Source organism: Saimiri boliviensis, chromosome 3 (assembly GCF_048565385.1).
Source record: "Saimiri boliviensis isolate mSaiBol1 chromosome 3, mSaiBol1.pri, whole genome shotgun sequence".
Taxonomy (NCBI): domain Eukaryota; kingdom Metazoa; phylum Chordata; class Mammalia; order Primates; family Cebidae; genus Saimiri; species Saimiri boliviensis.
The window spans coordinates 172,163,465-172,185,418 of NC_133451.1; the positions used below are offsets into that span (position 1 = coordinate 172,163,465).

Below are 21,954 nucleotides of genomic sequence, written 5' to 3' on the forward strand. Positions count from 1 at the left end.
TAATATATTACACAATTTACTTATTTCTTTTGTATGAACTTGGACTCACCCTGCTAAAATGTAAGCTTTCTGATGGCAGGATTTTTTTTTTCTATTTTCTTCACTGCTGTATCCTCAACATGAATAAATGGAATTAATAAGCCATGTGCTGGATATTTTGATTGTCAATAAAGTAAAACTTCTGAACAAAAGATTTAGAAAGCAAGGGCCAAATCAACTGGGACATTTTATACAATGTGAATGAAAACTTGCTCGGTTTTTCAGTCAGTTCCCTTTAAACAGTGAAGTAGACCTTCAGCAGGGTCAATATTAAAGGGATGTGTCTCAATTGCCCAAAATAGCTCCACTTAGGATCGGAAAGTTCAACACTGTAGAGGCAATGCCATTTCTGTGCTATTTCTTTTTCCAAAGAAAAATCCATTTGTAACACAGAGCCCTCCAGAGATTTGTCACCATTTACTAGGCTTCAGTCCAAAAAGTGTCAAGACTGACCCAGCCAATTTCCAGGGTCACATAGTCATTACTTTTATCACTTATGAAAACAGAAGAAGACAATTTCAGTCTCCTAAACACAGTGGAAAATCAATGATTCTAGGATCATTTTCAAAGTTGAGAATATGAATCCAAGTCCTTATTAAAAGGAAAAATAGATAATGGCATCTGTTCTCTTTAGCACCAGAGTTACTCCCTAGAAGTTGTACATTTAGAAGGACAAATCAATACTTTAAGTTCAACAGGGTACTGTTTAATACATTATTTCTTTACTACAAGTGCTTGTTTAATGGTGTCAGTATTTTATTTTTTCTCTTCACACTAATTTACTAAACACCTGTGATGTGTTTCTCTAACAATACTTTTATTTATTTCCTTTAAAATTATTTATTAAATACCAGCAATGTACCAAGCACTCTGCTAAGCACTGGGGACATGTTATCCAAAATATATTATGGGCTGATTTCACAAGTCGTATTTCCTGGAGTGCAAACATAGGGTCATAAAAATAGAGAAAATAACATTTACTGGTTCTTCCCCCTCTTTCGGTTGACACCTTCATCCGCTTTTCAAGTTTCTGCCCAGAGATTTGTATAAAATCCAGGAAATGATTCCTGCATGTTTGTGAACCCAATCCTCTGCACCTCCATTTGTCCTCTTTTTTTTTTTCTCTGGCTCTCTGTGGTGTGTCAGGTCTCCTGGAAAGTAGATGTCAGTGCCTGACCAAAAGTGCAGCACCAAGGTGCTGTTGATGCTCACCTATGGTTTCTTCTACATCTGCATGTGAAGCTTTCAGATATGTTTGCCCCTTTTTTAAAGATGTGGTTATATTCACAAAGGAGCACTGCAATTCATGCTAGCACCAAGGTGCTGTGGTAATCAAAATCAATCCATTGTAGCAGTGTTCTTTCAAGAAAATCTGTACCCCTTTGTGAGATTACCTACATTGAATGGTTTTACCATAATGTTAATCTGTGTTCCTAGGATCTGAGAGAGGTTTTATAGTAACTATTTCCAGCATAGCTGTGCCATAAAGTTAGAGGTGACAATGACAATTGCAGAGGATTTAATAAGAAGACTATTTACAAAGTGATATGTAGGGTATAGAGAAATGTTCAAGTAATATCCTAGGACTAAACTTAGTGGAGATGGAGAGCTGTGAAATCCCAAAGTTTGATGGGACAGAGAGGAAAAAAGTCACCAGAGTTAAGATGGAAAGGTTTATATGTGATGAAGGGTTAGGGACACTTTGACAGTTGTTTTGATATTTGATTGAAGGAATCTGACAACTTTAGATGGCATTGCATAAGAAGAGCTAATAGAATAAATATCCCAGCTTCACTCTTTCTTTTCTGATCTCCTACCAGGATTCTCCATTTGCCAGACTCAACTGGAAACAAGAAAGCAAGAGTACTCCTTGAAACAGTTCACACACTCTGGCCCCTAAAATATAGAGCAAGATGGAAAGAGGTGGCAGTGGTAATGGACAGGCCACTCTTATTCCTGATTTTAGCTCTGCTCCATCTCTGTGGGACTTAGGAACATATTTTGCTTTTGGTTTAAATTTCCTCTCTGCTTCAATCCTTAGTCATTGTACTTGTCTAAAGCTTGTGGTTCTTGTGCTTGCATTTTCCAAAGTTGGTATTTTTGCCAGTGATCTGTGTATCTTTGCTCAATAAATTAACACTTAAATAGAGTTTATGGCTTTGTAGCCACTATTTCAAGCAGAGTAATTATTAACTCATCTATTCCCCCCACTAGTAACCCCTAATACTATTAACCTAATTTGAGAATGAGAAATTTGAGGAACAGAAAAATAAATCTCTCAAGGTCATACAACTAATAAATGGCAAAGCCAAAATTCAAATCCAGCCAACCAGTCTCCAGAGTCCAAGCTCTAGCATACTGTTTGAAATAATAAATATTTTATTACATACTTAAAATATTCTATATAATTATGTGAAAAAGAAAGTAATCTCTCTACATGACGAGTTCAGTTTCTATTTGTAATAAAGAAAGTTTTAATATAAAGATACTCTTGGAAGACTACAAGGGCCCAAATTTACCTAACCAACCTCAGTGTAGGGTGGGAGGAAATAATCAGGGAATGTACCCAAGAATAAATCACTACTGATATTGGGAGGGTAAAGTTTGGCAATTGTACTTCAACCTGAACACAGCAAGGAACCAGTGGATGAGTTTATGCTGGCGAATTACATAATTAGGTTATTACTTTAAAATAACATTCTCAAAATGCAGCTATGGATTATAGTGAAAATATACCATTTAAAAATTATTTGTATATGTCAATGTATTTTTAGGTATAAAAATGAATATCTATTTGTCCTGTTTTTAAGATTTAAGCTTATTATTAAACATCCAAGCTTTTTATATGAATTTTATGGGAAACGCATGGGATCTAGTAATGTTATTTTTAAAGCTTATCCTTTTTTAATGGCTGCATAGTAATCCATGGTGTATATGTGCCACATTTTCTTTATCCATTCCATCATTCATGGGCATTTGAGTTGGTTCCAAGTCTTTGCTGTTGTGAACAGTGCCACAATAAACATACATGTGCATGTGTCTTTATAATAAAATGACTTATAATACCTTGGGTGTATACACAATAATGGGATTGCTGGGGCAAATGATATTTCTATTCCTAGATCCTTGAGAAATCACCACACTGTCTTCCACAATGGTTTAATTAACTTACACTCCCACCAACTGTGTAAAAGCATTCCTATTTCTACACATCCTCTCCAGCATCTGTTGTCTCCTGATTTTTTAATGATCACCATTCTAAATGGTGTGAGGTGGTATCTCAATGTGGTTTTTATGTGCATTTCTCTAATGACCAGGGATGATGAGCTTTTTTTTTTCAATCATATGTTTGTCAGCTGTATAAATGTCTTCTTTTGAAAAGTGTCTGTTCATATCAGCAAACTGACACAAGAACAGAAAACCAAACACCACATGTTCTCACTAGTAAGTGGATGTTGAACAATGAGAACCCACGGACACAGGGAGGGGAACATCACACACCGGGACCTGGGGGTTGTGGGGTTGAGGAGGAATAGTATTAAAAGAAATACACAATGTAGATGACAGGGCAATGGATGCAGCAAATCATCACCATGGCACATGTATACCCATGAAACAAACACGCATGACCTGCACACATACCCCAGAACACAAAGTATAATAAATTTTTTAATTAATTAATTAATTAAAGCTTATCCTTAGCATGTACATATATATAATATATATATAATTTATATATATAATATAAATATGTGTAAATATGTACATATATAAACATTATATATAAGTATATATGTATAATGTGTATTTATAAATTCTACTCATCTTAAAATAAAAGCAAACTGATGTAAACAAACTGATTCAAGAAATTAAGATATTCATTTTTTTAATAATAACCAGTGATCAGGAGCACTTGATTCCTTTCAGTAGTTTATGAGATTATGACCCTATTTGGAATACTTTTGATTCTGAAGATCACAATTATTAACTGTTATTTAAAATCCATAAGAAAAATCATTCTTGAAAGCATCAATACTAAGCTCCATCTGATTATTGTGGGTATGGAGAAAATGTACCAACACAAAGTCAGTGGGTCAAAAACTTGCCTGTGCAGCCATATCGCTAGAACTATCATGGTAACACAAGCAGTAATTATCCGTATTTCATTCTTATCAAAAGTTTCCTAGACATAATTTATGATATTGGATTCCATTTATCCAATTATTAATAACAGGCTGAGGAAGATTAACATTGTAGTTCTTAGATATAAATTTCTTATTTTAATTTCAATATCTATTAAGGAAACGTTAGGTGACTATTTCAGCCTCCAACTAATATGAGATGTTCATGTCAAGGACATTATACTTTTCTGCTAGGAAAATACCTAGAAGTTAAAAGTTTTATATATATATATAAAGTTAAATAATCTTAGGTGAAGACTCAACAAAAATTAAGACACGTCTATCTGATTTCCACAGCTGTCTCCAGTTTCAAACTTCATGAAGATAGAAGCCCTATCTGATACACAGTGTATCCCCAGTACTTAGCAAAGTGCTTGACATAAGTCATGAACTCAAGAACAATGATTTCAAATGTAGTTTAACTTTATTATTTTGATGTGGATTTGGTAATATTAATTTAAATGACTGTAGTCTCCTATATAATATTCACTGGCTGCTCAATACATGAGATTTAGCAGTCACATACATTACATGATCGTATCCAGCTAGACAAATAGATATTTACCATGTCAATCAATTTTATTGGATAAGTATTGAGAAGTGTTTTGTCAAAATTTTCCTCTGTTTTCTTAGAATTTAAACCACAGGACTGCTCACCAGAAGCTCTTAAATCTGTTTATACTTATTAGAAATAAGCAAAGATCAGCTCTTGAAGTCAGGTTTTCAAACTAGAAACAAGAGCCGCTTTAAGTTATTTTAAACAAGAAGACATTTTTACTTAATGATTTCAGTGCTCCCAAAATCTTTGAAAGGACTAATGAAACAGATTCTATGCTGTACTCCTGGAGGGACTCTCAGAACCATATAGAATTGGTTCCCTGGGGGAGTTACCATTTCTGAGGCTGTCACAGGAGCTCTGTTTAAAACAGTAAGTCTCATATCCTTTCTTTTGTTTGGCCAATTCAGCTATTGAAACTTGTGTATGCTTCACAAAGTTCTCGTGTTGTGTTTTTCAGTTCCATCAATTCATTTATATTCCTCTCTAAGCTGTTTATTCTCATTAGCATTTCATCAAACCTTTCTTCAAGGTTCTTAGATTCTTTGCATTAGGATAGACCATGTTCTTTTAGCTCAGAGAAGTTTCTGATTACCCACCTTCTGAAGTCTGCTTCTGTCAATTTCATCAGACTCATTCTCTATCCAGTCTTGTTCTCCTGCTGATGAGGCATTGTGATCCCTTGGAGGAGGAGAGGCACTCTGGTTTTGGGTGTTTTTATCATTTTAGCACTGGTTTCTTCCCATCTTTGTGGATTTATCTCCCTGTAGTCTTTGTAGTTTGTGACTTCCAGAGGGGGTCTCTGAGTGGATGTCCTGTTTGTTGATGATGAAGTTATTTCTTTCTGTTTCTTAGTTTTCCTTCTAACAGGCCTCTCTGCTGTAGGACTGCTGGGGGTCCACTCCAGGCCCTGCTTGCCTGGGGATCACCTGCAGTGGCTGCAGAACAGTAATGGTTGCTGCCAGTTTCTTCTTCTGCTCTCTTTGTCCCAGAAGGATACCCACCAGATGTCAGCCTGGCCTCTCCTTTATGAGGCAACTCTTTGGATATTCGGGGGTCTGGGAGCTGCTTGAGGAGACAGTCTTTCCTTTATAGGAGCTCAAGTGCTGAGCTGTGAGCTCAGTTGTTCTATTCAGAGCTGCTGGGCAGGTACATTTAAGTCTGCTGCAGCAGAGCTCATAATTGCCTTTTTTCCCCAGGTTCTCTGTCCTGGGAAGGTGGGGCTTTATTTATAAGTTTCTGTCATGCTGCTGCCTTTTTTCAGAGATGTCCTACCCAGTGAGGAGGTAGCCTAGTCAAAGTCTGCCAGCAGAGGTGTTGCTGAGCTGCCATGAGCTCTGCCCAGCTGCTGTGTGAATTTCCTTGCAATTTTGTTTATAGGAGTATAGTTAGAACTGCCTCAGTAATGGCAGTCTGCCTCTGTAATGGTGAACTGTCTCTGTAATGGCTAGCCATGTGCAGAAAGCAGAAAGTGGACTCCTTCCTGACACCTTACACTAAAATTAACTCCAGCTGGATTAAAGATTTAAACATAAGACCTAACACCATAAACACCCTAGAAGAAAACCTAGGCAAAACCATTGAGGACTTAGATATAGGCAAGGACTTCATGACTAAAACACCAAAAGCACTGGCAACAAAAGCCAAAATAGATAAACGGGACCTAATTAGACACCAGAGCTTCTGCACAGCAAAAGAAACAATCATTAGAGTAAACCAGCAACCAATAGAATGGGAAAAACTTTTTGCAATCTACCCACCTGGCAAAGGGCTAATATCCAGAATCTACAAAGAACTAAAACAGATTTATAACAAAAAAAAAAAAAACAAACAAACCCATTCAAAAGTGGGCAATGGATATGAACAGATGCTTTTCAAAAGAAGACATATATGAGACCAACAAACATATGAAAAAAATGCTCATCATCACTGGTCATTAGAGAAATGCAAAATCAAAACTACATTGAGATACCATCTCACACCAGTTAGAATGGTGATCATTAAAAAAATCCAGAGACAACAGATGCTGGAGACGATGTGAAGAAATAGGAACACTTTTACACTGTTGGTGGGAGTGTAAATTAGTTCAACCATTATGGAAGACAATGTGGCAATTCCTCAATGACCTAGAAATAGAAATTCCATTTGACCCAGCAATCTCATTACTGGGTATATATCCAAATGATTATAAATCTTGCTATTAGAAAGACACATGCACACGAATGTTCAATGAAGCACTGTTTACAACAGCAGAAACTTGGAACCAACCCAAATGCCCCCTGATGACAGACTGGACAGGGAAAATGTGGCACATATATACACCATGGATTACAATGCAGCCATCAAAAATGATGAGTTTGTGTCCTTTGTAGGGACATGGATAAATCTGGAAACCATCATTCTCAGCAAACTGACACAAGAACAGAAAATCAAACAGCACATGTTCTCACTCATAGGCGGGTGTCAAACAGTGAGAACACATGAACACAGGGAGGAGGGCATCACACACTGGGGTCTGTGGGGGAGAACTAGGGGAGGAACAGTGAGAGGTGGGGAATTGGGGAGGGATAACATGAGGAGAAATGCCAGATATAAGTGATGGGGAGGAAGGCAGCAAACCACATTGCCATGTATGTACCTTTACAACAGTCCTGCATGTTCTTCACATGTACCCCAAAACCTAAAAAGCGATAAAATATCAAAAAGAAAAAAAAAAAAAACATTAAGTCACTGCTGCTGCCTTGCAAATGGGCACCAATATAGCTGCAAAAAGAACTTGCTTATTTGCAAGACCTTACTTCCAGCAACAGGAGCCAGGAGCTGCCAAAATTTAGGGTTTACCCTCCTACTGCCCTCCAAAATTGGTCTTGAGTACTTCTAACGGGCTCTAACTCAATTTCATTAAAAAAAATAATAGCTGCAGAGGAGTTTGAGAAATGTAAACTTTGTTTTATAATCTCTCCAAGCAAAAAAAAAAATAAAATAAATTATGGATAGGAGATCCAGTTCAGAAACACGCATATTAAAATCAATTCTTTCTTTTAAGTCTCTTCAGTCATACTTTGGGGAGGGGAGGGCTCACACTAGAAGCAACTTAGTGAAAAAGCCAAAGCAGAGATGATGAATTTAAATGACTTGTGTAGAATATAGCTCTGACACTTGTGAATATAAGCAAGTTATGTGCCTTCTACGAGCCTCTATTTCCACATTTTATAGCAGTAGCCAGTCCTCCTCATAGAATGATTATAAAAATCGTATTAGACATAAATTTAAAATACTTCATAAATATTGATACAGACATAGGGCAGGAAAATACTGCGGGAGGTTCCCAACAAGGGCCACACCCTCAAACCTGGGACTGCCACCCAAAGTGAGAACATGCATTCCTGTTTTCCCACTCGAATATTGCTTTTTGGCCTGCTCTGCACCCCATCCCGCACTCTTAAAAACTTCAGGCTCCCCTGGCAGAGGGGTGGCAGAGCAGAGCAGCAGAGGAGAGAAAAGAAAAGGCAGCTGGATGTCAGAGAGAAGCAGCTTGACTTCAGAGGGACAGCCTGACAGCAGGACTTTGGAGAAGTGTTTCTTCAGCCAGGGACAAATTCAGTAAAATCCCCCACATTAACCACTCTTCAATTTCTTCATGTGACCTGATTCTTCCTGGACACTGGACAAGAACCAGGGTTCCAAGATGGCAGGTACAAAAGACCGTCACCCTGCCCTTCCATTGAGCTGTTAAGCAAGTAAACCATCCATGGACAACAAAGCTAAAAGAGTACACTGTAACACACGCCCTCTGGGATGCTGGGAATTGCAAGTATCCCCCTAGATGTTGCCACGGAGCTGCACAGAGTTCTACTCCAGCTGGTACCCAGGAATACTCATCATGGTCCCTGCACCTGCTCATTCACCTGCATGCTTCTCATCCTGTGAGGGGTTGAGAGCTGTAGGCGGAGTAACAAGATAACCCAAGAGAGCTATTCCATTTCAATATCAGGTACTAAGCAATTAAAAGAAGATATACTCAGTAGGAATTATCAAAGGAAAATTAAATGACATTATTTCAGTTGCTGTTAGAGCTTTAGTGCTAAATACATTTTATTTTATTCTAATTTTTGTAAAATGGCGATTTTTTAATATAGTCTGTAAATTATTATAATATCTCATTTCACAGCCAACTGGGATTTAATATACTGGAAACATTAGATCATGTCAAACCCCTTTATTTGTGATATCATGTCTTATTGTAGTAATAGATTCCATAGATCCTGTAAGAGACACTGTTGTAGTGAATAAAGCTATATTTGAATTTGTTTTGTGCCATTTATATGTCTATTTTTATAGAATCTCAAGTGCTTCCTATATTTATATTGGAAGGCTTTTCAAATCTTGTAATTTTTGTGATCCTGTGTAAATATGATGCTTAGTTGATTTTCTAGTTGGCCAAGTCTTTGTAAAGTAGATTTTAAGCCCTGGAAAGTAAAGAATTAAAGCTTCTAGTTCAGTGAGCCCCATTGTAACAGAAAAAAAAAAGTTGCTAGGGAATTACTTCTCACTTTGTGTTGTCATTTAGATTGAAAAAGCATAAACTCATAATTATGTAGTATGATTTATTATTTTAATTGAGCTCCAGTTGCCAGGGTGATAAGATGACCTTATGGACAATATAACACTGGGCCCTAAAAATCAATAAATATAATAAAAATTTTTTACTACCCCTTCCTTCCTACTCACCAATTCAATTGCTTTGTACCTTCTGTTTTTTTATGAAAGTTCTACAATTCATTTTACTACTTGTCAAAAGTGAAATGTCTTTTTTTTTCCTGAGGAAATATAGTTGTTTGATATTTCAATTCTTTTTTCTGATTTTAGTTTTTCATTGTTTTGCTTCTAGGATACTCACATATTTTATCTAGCCTTCTAGGCCCCCAAATTTAGAGTAAAATATTATACAATGGTAGAGAATGAGAACTAACAAAGTGATTAGTAAAGACTATTAGGATTTGTACACTGTTGATTTTGTCATTTTCACATTATGGGATAAGTCTTATAAAACCTCAATATGAAACCTTTGAGAGAGTAGAAGGAGGATAATGGATTTTATTCCCTTTTCCTGTGAATCAGGAGTGCCTTTCTAGGCACATTTATACAAATTCTATTTACCAGACAGAGGACTTTGGACACTCTTGTTTCTAAATTTTTCTCATCAAGTACATCTCTGTCTCACACCCAATGCGTCCACACGCTTGCAATGTCTTGAATGCTGGAGAATCCTCAAATTGGCTTCAATTATTTATTAGAACAATGTCTGATAAATAATTATCCTCAAATACCCTCAAATAATTATCCTCAAATTATCCTGAAATAATACTTATCCTCAAATAAGGCTTTAATTATTTATTAGAACAACGTCTCTTATAGGATCTATGGAATCTACACTACAATAAGACATGATACCATAAGACTTATCCCATAATGTGAAAAGTGACAAAATAAACAGTGTACAAATGCTAATAGCCTTTACTAATCACTTATCCTCAAAACACTTTGTGAACACTCACTGGGGAACAAGGAACAAACCTGAGAGAACTAAGGCTGTCCCAGTGCATGTCCCCTAGTGATGTCATGGTAACAACTGTTGCCTGTGGTCTCTGGGAGTTTCCAAGTACTTTTACTATTGAACTTTACCAACTTTGTCTTTTATCGGAAATACAAGTGCTAGAAAGAAGTGTTTTTCTTCTGCACAGATCAAGAAATGAAATTTTCCCCAGTGTCTAGCAAAAGACTCTAGCTCATTTTACAGCATTGATTATCATAATTCAGTCTTTCTGCAGAGTCATTTGCTGTAATAGATGTTAGAAAACACCCATAGTCTTGGAGAAAGAGAAGTGACTTTGGCTATACAACGAGGGTCATTACATGAAAGGAAAAATGATGGAGACTTGTGAAAAATTTAGGGTCCATCTTCTGAGCTAAGTGTAGTGTATGATGAAGGCATTGTAGATACATGATCCATTCACTACTTGCTTATTATAACAGACTGAATTCTTTTCCTCTGCTGTGTACCATGTAATAGAAAATATAAATGGCAATTGTCAAGTCAACACTTTTGTGTTGTTTATTGATTCAATCAGCTTTCATATATAACTGTGCATTGTCATTTATAACCTCAATTGATGAGACTCAATCCTACAAGGAGTCTTTATAAAGAGGATAAGCATTTAAAGGGAGGGATATAAAGAAGCAGAAATGAGAAAACTGCAGATCTATTTTATGTACCTAGCAATATAATCTCATTCTTTGACATTTTTTAAATATTTTGTTTAAATTTATACTAGTTTTCTTTCAGAGTTGACAGTTTACCCAAGAATCTCATAGTAAAGTATAAGTTTTATAAAAACAAATTGAGTTGCTATGGTCTAAAAACAAGGAGAAAATCTTAACCTTTACCTTTCCTTTACCCTGGGTATTTAAAACATCACTGGATCTTGTATGGTATTAGTCCCCTGCCTTTGAATCTGACCATAAATAATTTTATTTAATTATCTATCTTCACCTAATTGGCACCAAAGAAAGTTTCCTAATGCACAGTCTTTATTCATTTTCTTCCCCTTGTAGTTTATCTTAACATGTTGTCACTAGGTCCTTCTTCTTAAAACTCAGAGCAGACCTTGACCTTCCACGCTCACAAAGCTTCCTTATCTACCTTGTTAAAATAGAATTAATTCTAAATCCCTCAGTTTAAATGCAAAAGTTCATCACTTCATCATTCATACTTACCTTTCTGATTTTCTTCAACAACAACAACACACACACACACAGAGACACACACACACACACATTCTATGCCCTTTCATCCTCCACATTTGGGCACTTCTTCAAATGATGTCATCCCCCTCCACAAATTTATCTGAGGAAGGGCCAAGTTCACGTCTTACCTTTTCCCAAAACTTCATATATTCAAAATTCTAAATTAATCTCACCCACACACCACCTGCCCAAAGTAATGACTGCATTTGTTATGCCATCAGAGTTCTATCAGATTATGAGCTTCTCAAAGATAAAATCTCTACATTGCTGGATTTTTAATTCTCATATTTAGCTTAGAATCCAATGTATTCTAAATAGATGTTGGTGGAAACGATTTTAACTAAATTAATTGACCACATTCCATCATGATTATTTGTTCTGGCTTTCTTTTAGGAACATGGAATACCAATCAACATGGGCTATGCTGTGGCCCCACATCACTCAGGGGTCTACCCGGTTCACATTCAGTTGTATGCAGCTTGGAAGAAGGTCTGGGGTATTCAAGTCACCAGCACTGAAGAATATCCACATCTGAAACCTGCCCGGTACAGAAAGGGCTTCATTCACAATAGCATCATGGTGAGCACAGAGGGCCATACGTATTAAAGAATGTTAATGTTTACATGAGCAATGAAGACTGAGGGCCCTTTCCTCTAAAAATGCAACCTCAAACATCTTTTACATGATTGTCAGAAATGCCCAACATACCTCAGTGGTGACTGGTTATACATTAACACATCTTTGGCTTTAGGCCTCTCCTAAGCTGTGGAGTGGCTTTGGCAAGTCTAAAACAAACTGAAACTAATAGGAATGAGTTTTGTCTAGATTATCCACTGTAGTTTCAGTATTAAAATTTTGCCTGGGGATTCTATACTTTTCCTAGGAAATTTCTCAGTATCTCTTTGGTTGGGTGATTTTACTGACAGTTTTACAGGAAAATAAGGCTCCATAGATTAAGAAAACACCTCTCAAGTTGTTATTCTATCAACAGACAGAATGTAACAAATAGCATCTGAGAGTTAAATTTATCCACTGGGTTTATTTTGGCTTTCAGACATTCAAAAGTATCTAAGAATACTGCTCTTTTTTTTTTTTTTTTTTTTTTTTTTTTTTTTTTTGGTCTTTTTCTTACTCCAAAAAGGGAGGTATATGTTTTTCTTTTTCCTGTATAGTAATCAAAAAATAATAGGATGTAGAAATCCTATAAAGGAAAATAAAACCAATTGGATTTTAGATGGCAGTTTAGAATCATTAAAATTATACTACTCATTTTGAGATAAAATAGCCTCTTTTAAAACATGTGTTCCTACTTCTAGTGACTTAGATTATGTTTTTATAATTAGTTGCCAAGATCAGAGCACTTGTTTACAAACTGTTCTCACTCACTTAAATATTTACACCTTCCTAATTCATCATTCATATTGCTGTTGGAATCCATCTATCATATATCTATCTATTTACGATTTATTTTTCTATCCAAGCACTATCTGTGGCTAAAACAAATGCACCCACATGTATCTAACCAGGGCTGATACACAGTATTGGTTAGTTATGAAGCTTTATTTTATTGTAAATTGGTAACCAAAAGTCTGAAGGAGCCTCAGATTTAAGAGAAGTTGTTGATAATGCAAATAGTGACATTGATGTCCACAGAAATCTAGGAGGTATGAACAGAATTACTCACATAATTTCAAATCATAGTGAAAATATCCAGGTTTCTGTTTACCTTTGCTTTACCCTGTGTATCCAAAACACCACTCGATCTTGGACAGCATTAATTCCTTGAATGAGCATTCAACGTATTTTGAAATAAAATCATTCTTTTTAACCAATATTACATGCATTTATTTACCTTAAATTTAATATAAACCCTTATGATAATTAAACAAAGAATTGAAAGAAAATAAACACTCTAAGCAATTAGATGCATTTGTGCATTAAATTAACAATAGTTTGTTATTCAAAATATGATTTTGTAATAAAATTAATTATTTGCTTTCTTTATTAAACATTCAGATTTACAAAAAAAAAAGAAAAAACCCATAAAATATGTTAGAAGTAATCACTAAATAACTTGACTACTATGTGACAAAATTTAAATTCAGAGTATATTGAAAACAAAGCTAACGTGGAAGGGATTATGTAAACCAGTTGCTTTGAATCCCCGAACTTGAATACCTTTACACTGTAGGACTTAATTTCAGAGCGAGGAGAGTAACAGCCCAATGACATGAGAGATTTAACCTTGGAGAATTTCCATCTTTGAATCAAATTAAGACTTAGATGGCTTTGCATTTCCCCTAATCATTGAACATAATGCAGGTGGTGGGTTAGATTTATAGAACCAAGTGAAAATTATTTAACCTGTATGCTGTATCCATTTGATTTGGAAACTCCTTTAATGTTTACATAATTACACCAATATCAACTTGTGATTACGGTAAGATTTTGACCTTAGCAACCAAGAAAATCCAATAAGAAATTACAGTTTGCATATTCTGAAGTTATGAGATAGGGGTGAATTTCTTAAATAAATCATGCCATGTACTATGTTTCCCCTATTTTACCTAGGTCCTCCCTCGACAGACTTGCGGGTTGTTCACTCACACTATTTTCTACAAAGAATATCCAGGAGGACCCCAAGAACTGGATAAAAGTATCAGAGGAGGTGAACTTTTTCTCACAATACTTCTAAACCCAGTATGTATTCTATGTATGCATCTTGCACTAAGATCAGTGTTTTCAAATGTGTTTTATTTTCCTGTCCTTTAAATTTAAAAAAAAAAAATACTTATTTTTTTTATTTACAGCATAGCTTACTGACTATACATTTAAATATATATTAAAATACTTTTTAGATAAAATTTGACTTTGGGGACTGATTTTGCAGTAGATTTGATTACAAAGTCAAGGTTTTTACTTTGTAATGTGGCTGGCGCAAAGTTTATTTCTAGCAGCAAAAGAGTAACAATGTTTTCCATTATTGTTTTTTCAAGTTAGTTCTTTATCTTAGATTTATGAAGGTATAATTGACAAAGAGAAATTGTTTATTTTTGCAGTACACCAAGATGTTTTGTTATATGTAGACATCGTGAAATAATTAAATCAACCTAATTAATATACTATCATCTCTCATTTTTTTTCTAACAAGTAGGTTTAAAATACTTACTCTCTTAGCAATTTTTAAGTATAAAATATGCTACGGATAACTATTAACTTATTCATCCCATCTAACTGGAACTTTGTTCCCTTCCACAAACTTTTCCCAAGCCACTGGCATCCTACTCTCTGGATCTGAGTTCAGCTTTTTAAAATCTCACATACAAGTGAAGTATTTGTCTTTCTGTGCCTGACTTTTTCACTTAGCATATGTCTTCTTGGCTCATCTATATTGTCACAAATGACAAGAGTTTCTTCTTTTTTAAGGATGAATAATATTTTATTTTATAAATAGATACATGCATATGCCACATTTTATTTATTAATTCATCTGTCAATTGACACATAGGTTGATTCCAAATTTTGGCTATTGAATAATGCTGTAATTTACGTGAGGATTAAGATATCTCTTGAACATACTAATTTCATTTCCTTTGGCTATATACCCTGTAAAGGGATTGTAGGATCAAATGCTAGTTTTAAAGGTATTGTATAGTGTTTTCAATAACAGAGAAAGTAATTTGTATTCCCACCAACATGTTCAAATGGTCCCCTTTCTCCACATTCTTGCAAACTTTATCTTTCATCTTTTTGATAATAGCCATTTTTAACAGGTGTGAGGTGCTATTTCATTACGGTTTTAATTTGTATTTCCCTGATGATGAATGATGTTAGTATTTTTTCATATAACTGTTAGGCATTTGTATGCCTTCCTTTAAGAAATACCTTTTCAAATTTTTTGCTCATTTTTAATGAACGTTATTCATTTCTTACTGTTGAGTTATTTGAGTTTCTAATAAATATTTTGGATATTAAGCCTTTGCAGACATATGGTTTTAAACATTTTCTCCCTTTCCATAGGTTGTCTTTTCACTCTGTTATTTATGTCCTTTGCTGTGCAAAAACATTTTAGCTTGATGTAGTCCCATTTGTCTATTTTGCTTCTGTTGTCTGTGCTTCGGGGTTTATGTAGAATGAAGGAAGGAAGGAAGGAAGGAAGGAAGGAAGGAAGGAAGGAAGGAAGGAAGGAAGGAAGGAAGGAAGGAAGGAAGGGAGGGAGGAAGGGAGGGAAGGAGGGAGGGAGGGAGGGAGGAAAGAAAGAGAAAGAAAGAGAGAAAGAAAAAAAGATTGATTCCCAGGCCAATGTCAAATTTTTTCCTATACTTCCTTCTAGTAATTTTCCAGTTTCAGGTCTTTGATTTAAGTCTTTTGTCCATTTTGAGTTGATTTTTAAATATGGTGTGAGATAAAGGTCTAATTTTGTTCTCTATATGTCAATATTCAGTTTTCCCAACACCTGTTTATTGAAGACACTGTTCTTTCCTCATTTTGTGTTCTTGCAACCTTTGGCAACCTTTAGCGAAAATCAGTTGACTGTAAGTGCATAGATTTATTTTCTTGGCTATCTGCTTTGACTCCATGGTCTTAATGTCACTCTTTATGTCAGTACCTTGCTGCTTTTATTACCATAGCTTCATAGTGTAGTTTAATGTTAGATAGTGTGATGCCTCTAGCTTTCTTCTTCTTTCTCAAGATTGCTTTGACTATTCTGGGTCTTTTGTGGTTCCATAGAAATTTTGGATTTCTTTTTATTTCTGTGGAAAATGTCATTAATATTTTGATAGAAATTTCATTGCAATAATAGATCACTGTGAGTAATATGGATATTTGAACAATATTAATTCTTCTAATCCATGAACTTGGAATGTTTGTTTATTAGTGTCTTGAAGTTCTTAAATCAATATTTTGTAGTTTTCAGTAAATAGATATTTAACCTCCTTGGTTACATTTATTCCTAAGTATTTTTTAAATGGTATTGTAAATGGGATCATGTTTTAAATTTCTTTCTTACATAACTTGTCAGTGTGTAGAAACACTACTGATTTGTGTATGTTGATTTTGTATACAAAACTTTGCGGAATTTGTTAGTTCTAACAGTGTTTTCTTCATGGAATATTTAGAGTTTTCTCCAGAAAAGATCATGTCATCCACAAACAGAAACAATTTAACTTTTTTCTTTTCCAATTTGGATTTTTTTTTCTTGCCCAGTTTCTCTGGCTAGAACTTTTGATAGTACATTGAATAGAAACAGGGTGAACTTACTTCTCTTGCTCCTAATCTTAGGAGAAAAGTTTTCAACTTTATACCACTATGTATAATATTAGCCATGAGTTTGTAATATATGGCACTTAATGTGTTGACATGCATTTTTATACCTCATTTGTTGAGCTTTTGATCATGGCTGGATGTTGAATTTTGTTACATGCTTTTTCTGCTTCTATTGAGATGATCATATAATTTTTGTCATTTATTCATCCTATTAATATGGTTTCTCACACCTACATATTTGCATATGTTGAACCATTTTTGTATCCTAGGGATATATCCCACTTGATCATGGTGTATTAATGTTTTGATTTTCTATTGAATTGGTTTGTTAGTATTTCATTGATATTTTTTGTCTCTATGTTTGTCAGAAATATTGCCTTGTAATTTTCTTTTCTTGTAGAGCCCTTAATTGGCTTTAATATCAGGGTAATGCTAGCCTCATAAAATAAATTGGGAAGTGTACTCTCCTCTTAAATTTTTGGAAGAATTTGAGAATGATTGATTAATTCTCTAAATTTTTTGTAGAATACACCAGCAACACCATTAAGTCCTGAACTTTTCCTTGCTAAGAGACATTTAATTACAATTCATTGTCCTTACTCATTATTGTACTGTTTGGATTTCCTAATTCTTCATGATTCAATCTTGATAGATTGTATGTTTCTGGGAATTTATCTATTTCTTCAAGGTCAACCTGTTAGGCAGATCATTGTTCATAATAGTCTGTTATTATCCTTTGCATTTCTATGGTGGTAGTTGTAATATCTTCCATTTCTTATTTTATTTGGGTTTTCTCTCATTTTGCCTTAGTCTAGCTAAATGGATGCTAATTTTATTTTACTTTTTAAAAATCCCACTTTTAGTTTTATTGATTTTTTCTATTTTTCTAATCTCTATTTTATTTATTTCTGCAATCCTTATTTGTTGTCTTTTTTCTGCTGACTTTGGACTTATTTTGTTCTTCTTTCACTAGTTCCTTGAGATGTAAAATTAAGTTTTTTATTTGATATCTTTCTTTTTTCTTAATGTAGGCATTTAGTGCTATAAATTTCCCTCTTCAATCTACATTACAGCCCCTTTACAAGACTAGTTGGTAAATTCTAGCACTACTACAAAGAAATTAGACTGCATTTGTAAATAATTTGTTTCTCTTATAGAAGTCAAGAAACAACAGAATTTTTTAAGAAGCATGTGTTTAATATAAAGATTAAATGTTTTATAATATCTCGTTTAGCTTCTATTTTTAATTCTAGCAATGACATACTAATATATGAAACTCTAGTCAAAAATTAAAATTCATCATGTCATCAGTGGATCCCATTAGGCCCATAAGTTAAGTTTGCTTCCAGCTGGAGATTTCCGTAGGCACACTTACTTCAGTTTCTAAAAGTGACCACAATGTAAAGCTGAATTGAAACTGTATAGCTTTGTGTTATCTTTGTATACTTGGATGACCTAAAGCTTATTTTTTTTAATTTTTGCTATTGGGTGGGGTGGAAATCAAAGATAAAGAACTTGATTTTTGTGTATGTGCATCTTTTCATCTTTAATAGTTTTAATTTTATTTCATGTTACAAATAGATGTATAATGGTATAGCAATGTGGGAATTCCAACATTATATAATGTTGTGATTATTTCAGCTTTCTAATTTCTTCTCCTCCTGCAATGATTCCATTTCTGAGGTCTTAGGAAAGCATGTCCTCATTTATGTCTCAGTGTATCTAGAAAATATGAAATAGTGGGTCTTATGCAAGGCCCTCTTTGTTTCATGGATGAAAGTCTTATACTTGAAGAAAAAAATATACTTTAAACATAGCTATAGCTAAGTTGGCTGTGGTAAAGCTCTTTGTGTGTTTAAAATAAATTACGTTAGATAATTTATATGTACTATTTTAAATTCCTAAAAAATCAAATCAAACTCACATTGTGTGAAAATGGAAACTTCTAAATTTGATTGGAAGATAGGGAACTGAGGGCAAAAATACTTTGTCAGATTATGAGTAATTAAACCATCTTCCCCTCAACTGCCTGTCTATTAAAAACAAAACAAAACAAAATGTCTGTTTGGCAGTATGGCAGCACACTTGGAACAGGAGCTTGGATTCTCTATGGTCTTTAGCAGGAAACTTCCTTTCTCAGAACTTACTTGTACTTCTGAATAACAAACTAGTTGAATTAACCCTCAGTGTACCTCAAAGGTATTCCTACCAAACCTATATCTGAGGTATTTCAATTTTTTGTGTATATTTCAAAATTGACTCCTGTTGCATGTGTTTTTAAAAAGCATCAAGGATATTCTAAAAATAATTTTAGAAAATTGAGATATAAATGTTAATGAAAGCAAATGTGGAAACCTCTCTCTTCATTCCTTCCCTTACTGCAAATTTAATTTCAGCGGAGGTAAGGGTTATTTCATCGTACCATTTTCATTCTAGGGCTACATTCCTGACACATATCTGCCCTTGTCATCTCCTTAGGGTAAGTCAATAATTTTTAGAACACTGACCATTGCCTTCCCTAAATCTCTTCCCCCAGATGTGATTGTTACTGGTGTTTATAACTTGAATTTTGTCTATTTGTTAATAAAGACATAGATTATGCATCTGTTTTTAACTATTTTGAACACAGTACCCCTCATCGAGCATAATTTAGAGATTTAAACTTGAAATAAATCACAAGAGTTTAAATAACATAAAAGACTATTTGGCTTCTAGTATTTCCATGTTTACCGCTTGTGAACTAACCAAACTATACTAAGTCTTATAACCTCACTTTCAAAAGCTTATCATTGCTACACAGATTTATTGATTTTATTTTAAGTTTAGGCAGATAGGATGGTGAAAGAGGGGAGTTTCCGGAGGCTTACTCTGTCCAGTCACAAACTACACTTGCTTTGTCATTGTAAATTGGTGGTGATTGCTATGTAGGATACATAGATAAATGATAGCGCCCGGGATAGACACAGCAGGAATAGAGGGTTAAGGGGGTCTAGAAGGTGGATAGTATGGATAAGGCAGCATATTCTAATATGGGAATAGGAAGTATCGATCAAGCAAATAATATGCCATAAGGATGAGGGTTTAAGGAACAATGTTGCTCAAAACAAGGACTACATATAGCCTCAAGCAACCTGAGTAGATATTCCTTAGATCTCAAGGGAAACAGGATAGAGGTAGCATCTGGTACAGCCCAGACCAAATGGAGCTAGTTTCAGGCCTTCATAGCAGACGTTATCAGATGTCTGAGACTGAGTTCTCCAGAGAAACGGACCCAATAGGATTTAAACAGATCGATCGATCGATAGATAGATAGATAGATAGATTGATAGATAGATAGATGGTAGATAGATAGATAGAGACATAGAGACATAGAAACATAGAGACAATGAAAGAGAGATTATAAAGAATTGGCTCATGGAATTATGAAGGTTGTCAAGACCCAAGATCTGACATGCAGTTATGAAGCGGGGAAACCCAGGAAAACTGATGGTACAGTTTCAGTCCAAATGCCAGCAGCCTTGAGATCCAATTAAAACCAAGACTACAGTTATGGTCCAAAGGCAGAGAAGAAAAACCAGTGTCCCAAAATGAAGGCAGTAAAGGAGAAGGCAATTCTTTTTACTTAGCTTTTTTGTTTTATTTGGGTCTTCAATAGCTTGAATGGCGACATCTACCCACATTACAGAGGACAATCTGCTTTACTCAACACAGGGGCTGTGCACTGGACTAATTAAAATGTTATTCTCATCCAAAAACACCTTATGGACACACCCAAAATAAGGTCTGACAAAATTATCAGGGCATTCCATAGTCCAGTTAGGTTGACACGTAAGTTTAACCATCACACCAGATGAGTAACTGCAGAAGGCAGACTTGGAGTGAATGAATAAAAATGGGGAACGCAGAAAGAAGGAAGTGAATGAAAGAAAAGATAATTCACACTTGACTTGTTTCTGCATGTCTTCTCATGAATAGCGAGGTGATGGGCTATGATTGGTATTTACCTCACTAATGTTGAAAAAGTAAATACTGGGGCTTATTGATGATGAGTTACTACTTCAAGTTCAAGGTTCCAACAAGGCTAGCAAGGAGGGAGCCTGCAAAAATGGTATGGGGAAAGAAGTCACCAGAAAAAGAAAAAATAAGCCAGCCTTCTCTGTTACATTCTTTTCCTCCAATAATTACTTAATTCTTGGTCAGAATAGAGAGTATTTTCATATATTTCACCCAAACCATGATGAGCAAAGAGCTATAAATTAATTTGAAGATTAAAATTATCAATATGAAGTAATATGCTGACTCTGAAGAATGTTTCTATTAAACAGAGCTATTTTTAAAGGAAAAAAACAGGAATACATTATTCTAGGTATCAGTCAAATTTCCCAGGGGAAACGTATTTTTAGCGGGAAGTATTAAACATCCATGAAATCACCCAGAGATGATCATTTTCTCTACTTTCTTTCCCAGCTGACACTCAATGTGTAAAGGTGATGTTTGTAGGAACGTATAAGTAGAAGAGGTAATCAATAGTGTTAGCATAAATTCTAAAACATAAAAGCCTATCTATACTGTATTTCCTTTTCCATTAATCATCTATGCTTTTAATATTATGGAAATGCTATAGACAATGTATGACATCTCTCATGGATAGTAATTTTCTCTGTGGATTTGAAAATGATTGATAGTTTTCAGTACTTAGTATTGTTGTTTTAGTATGCTCATAAGTGGATGAGTAAGGACATACCAGCTTAACACAAAGCTAACAGTGAAAGTAAATATACCAGATTATGATATTAATATCTAGTTTAGTTCAGCATATTAGAATAAAAAAAAGCATATCTAACAAGGTGAAATTTAAAAGGAAATAATGAAAAGCCCCTAATCATTTTCAAATAAAATAACAATATAATCTAACCATTATGTGAGGATAAATATCATATAAGGATAAATTAAGTCTGTCAGAAAATTGTGTGGGCTGTAATCACGACATATTAAGTTCCCTGTTGTTGAGGCTGTCAAACAGAAATTTTGTAGAAATGTGAAATCTATTATTGAGCTTCTAATATCTCATCTTATGCTAAGAATCTGTTATTTCTATGTTCT

The 21,954-nt window shown here is 34.7% G+C and overlaps 1 protein-coding gene across 1 annotated transcript in view; it reads left to right on the plus strand.

Annotated features, from left to right (window-relative positions):
* The window catches only part of LOC101036090 (N-deacetylase and N-sulfotransferase 4), a 302,288-nt gene that overhangs the window by 177,900 nt on the left and 102,434 nt on the right, over positions 1-21,954 (plus strand). The window contains exons 5-6 of the mRNA XM_003929435.4: positions 11,977-12,162; positions 14,155-14,283. Coding sequence (XP_003929484.1) covers positions 11,977-12,162; positions 14,155-14,283 — 315 coding nt within the window. The remainder of the gene's footprint in view (positions 1-11,976; positions 12,163-14,154; positions 14,284-21,954) is intronic.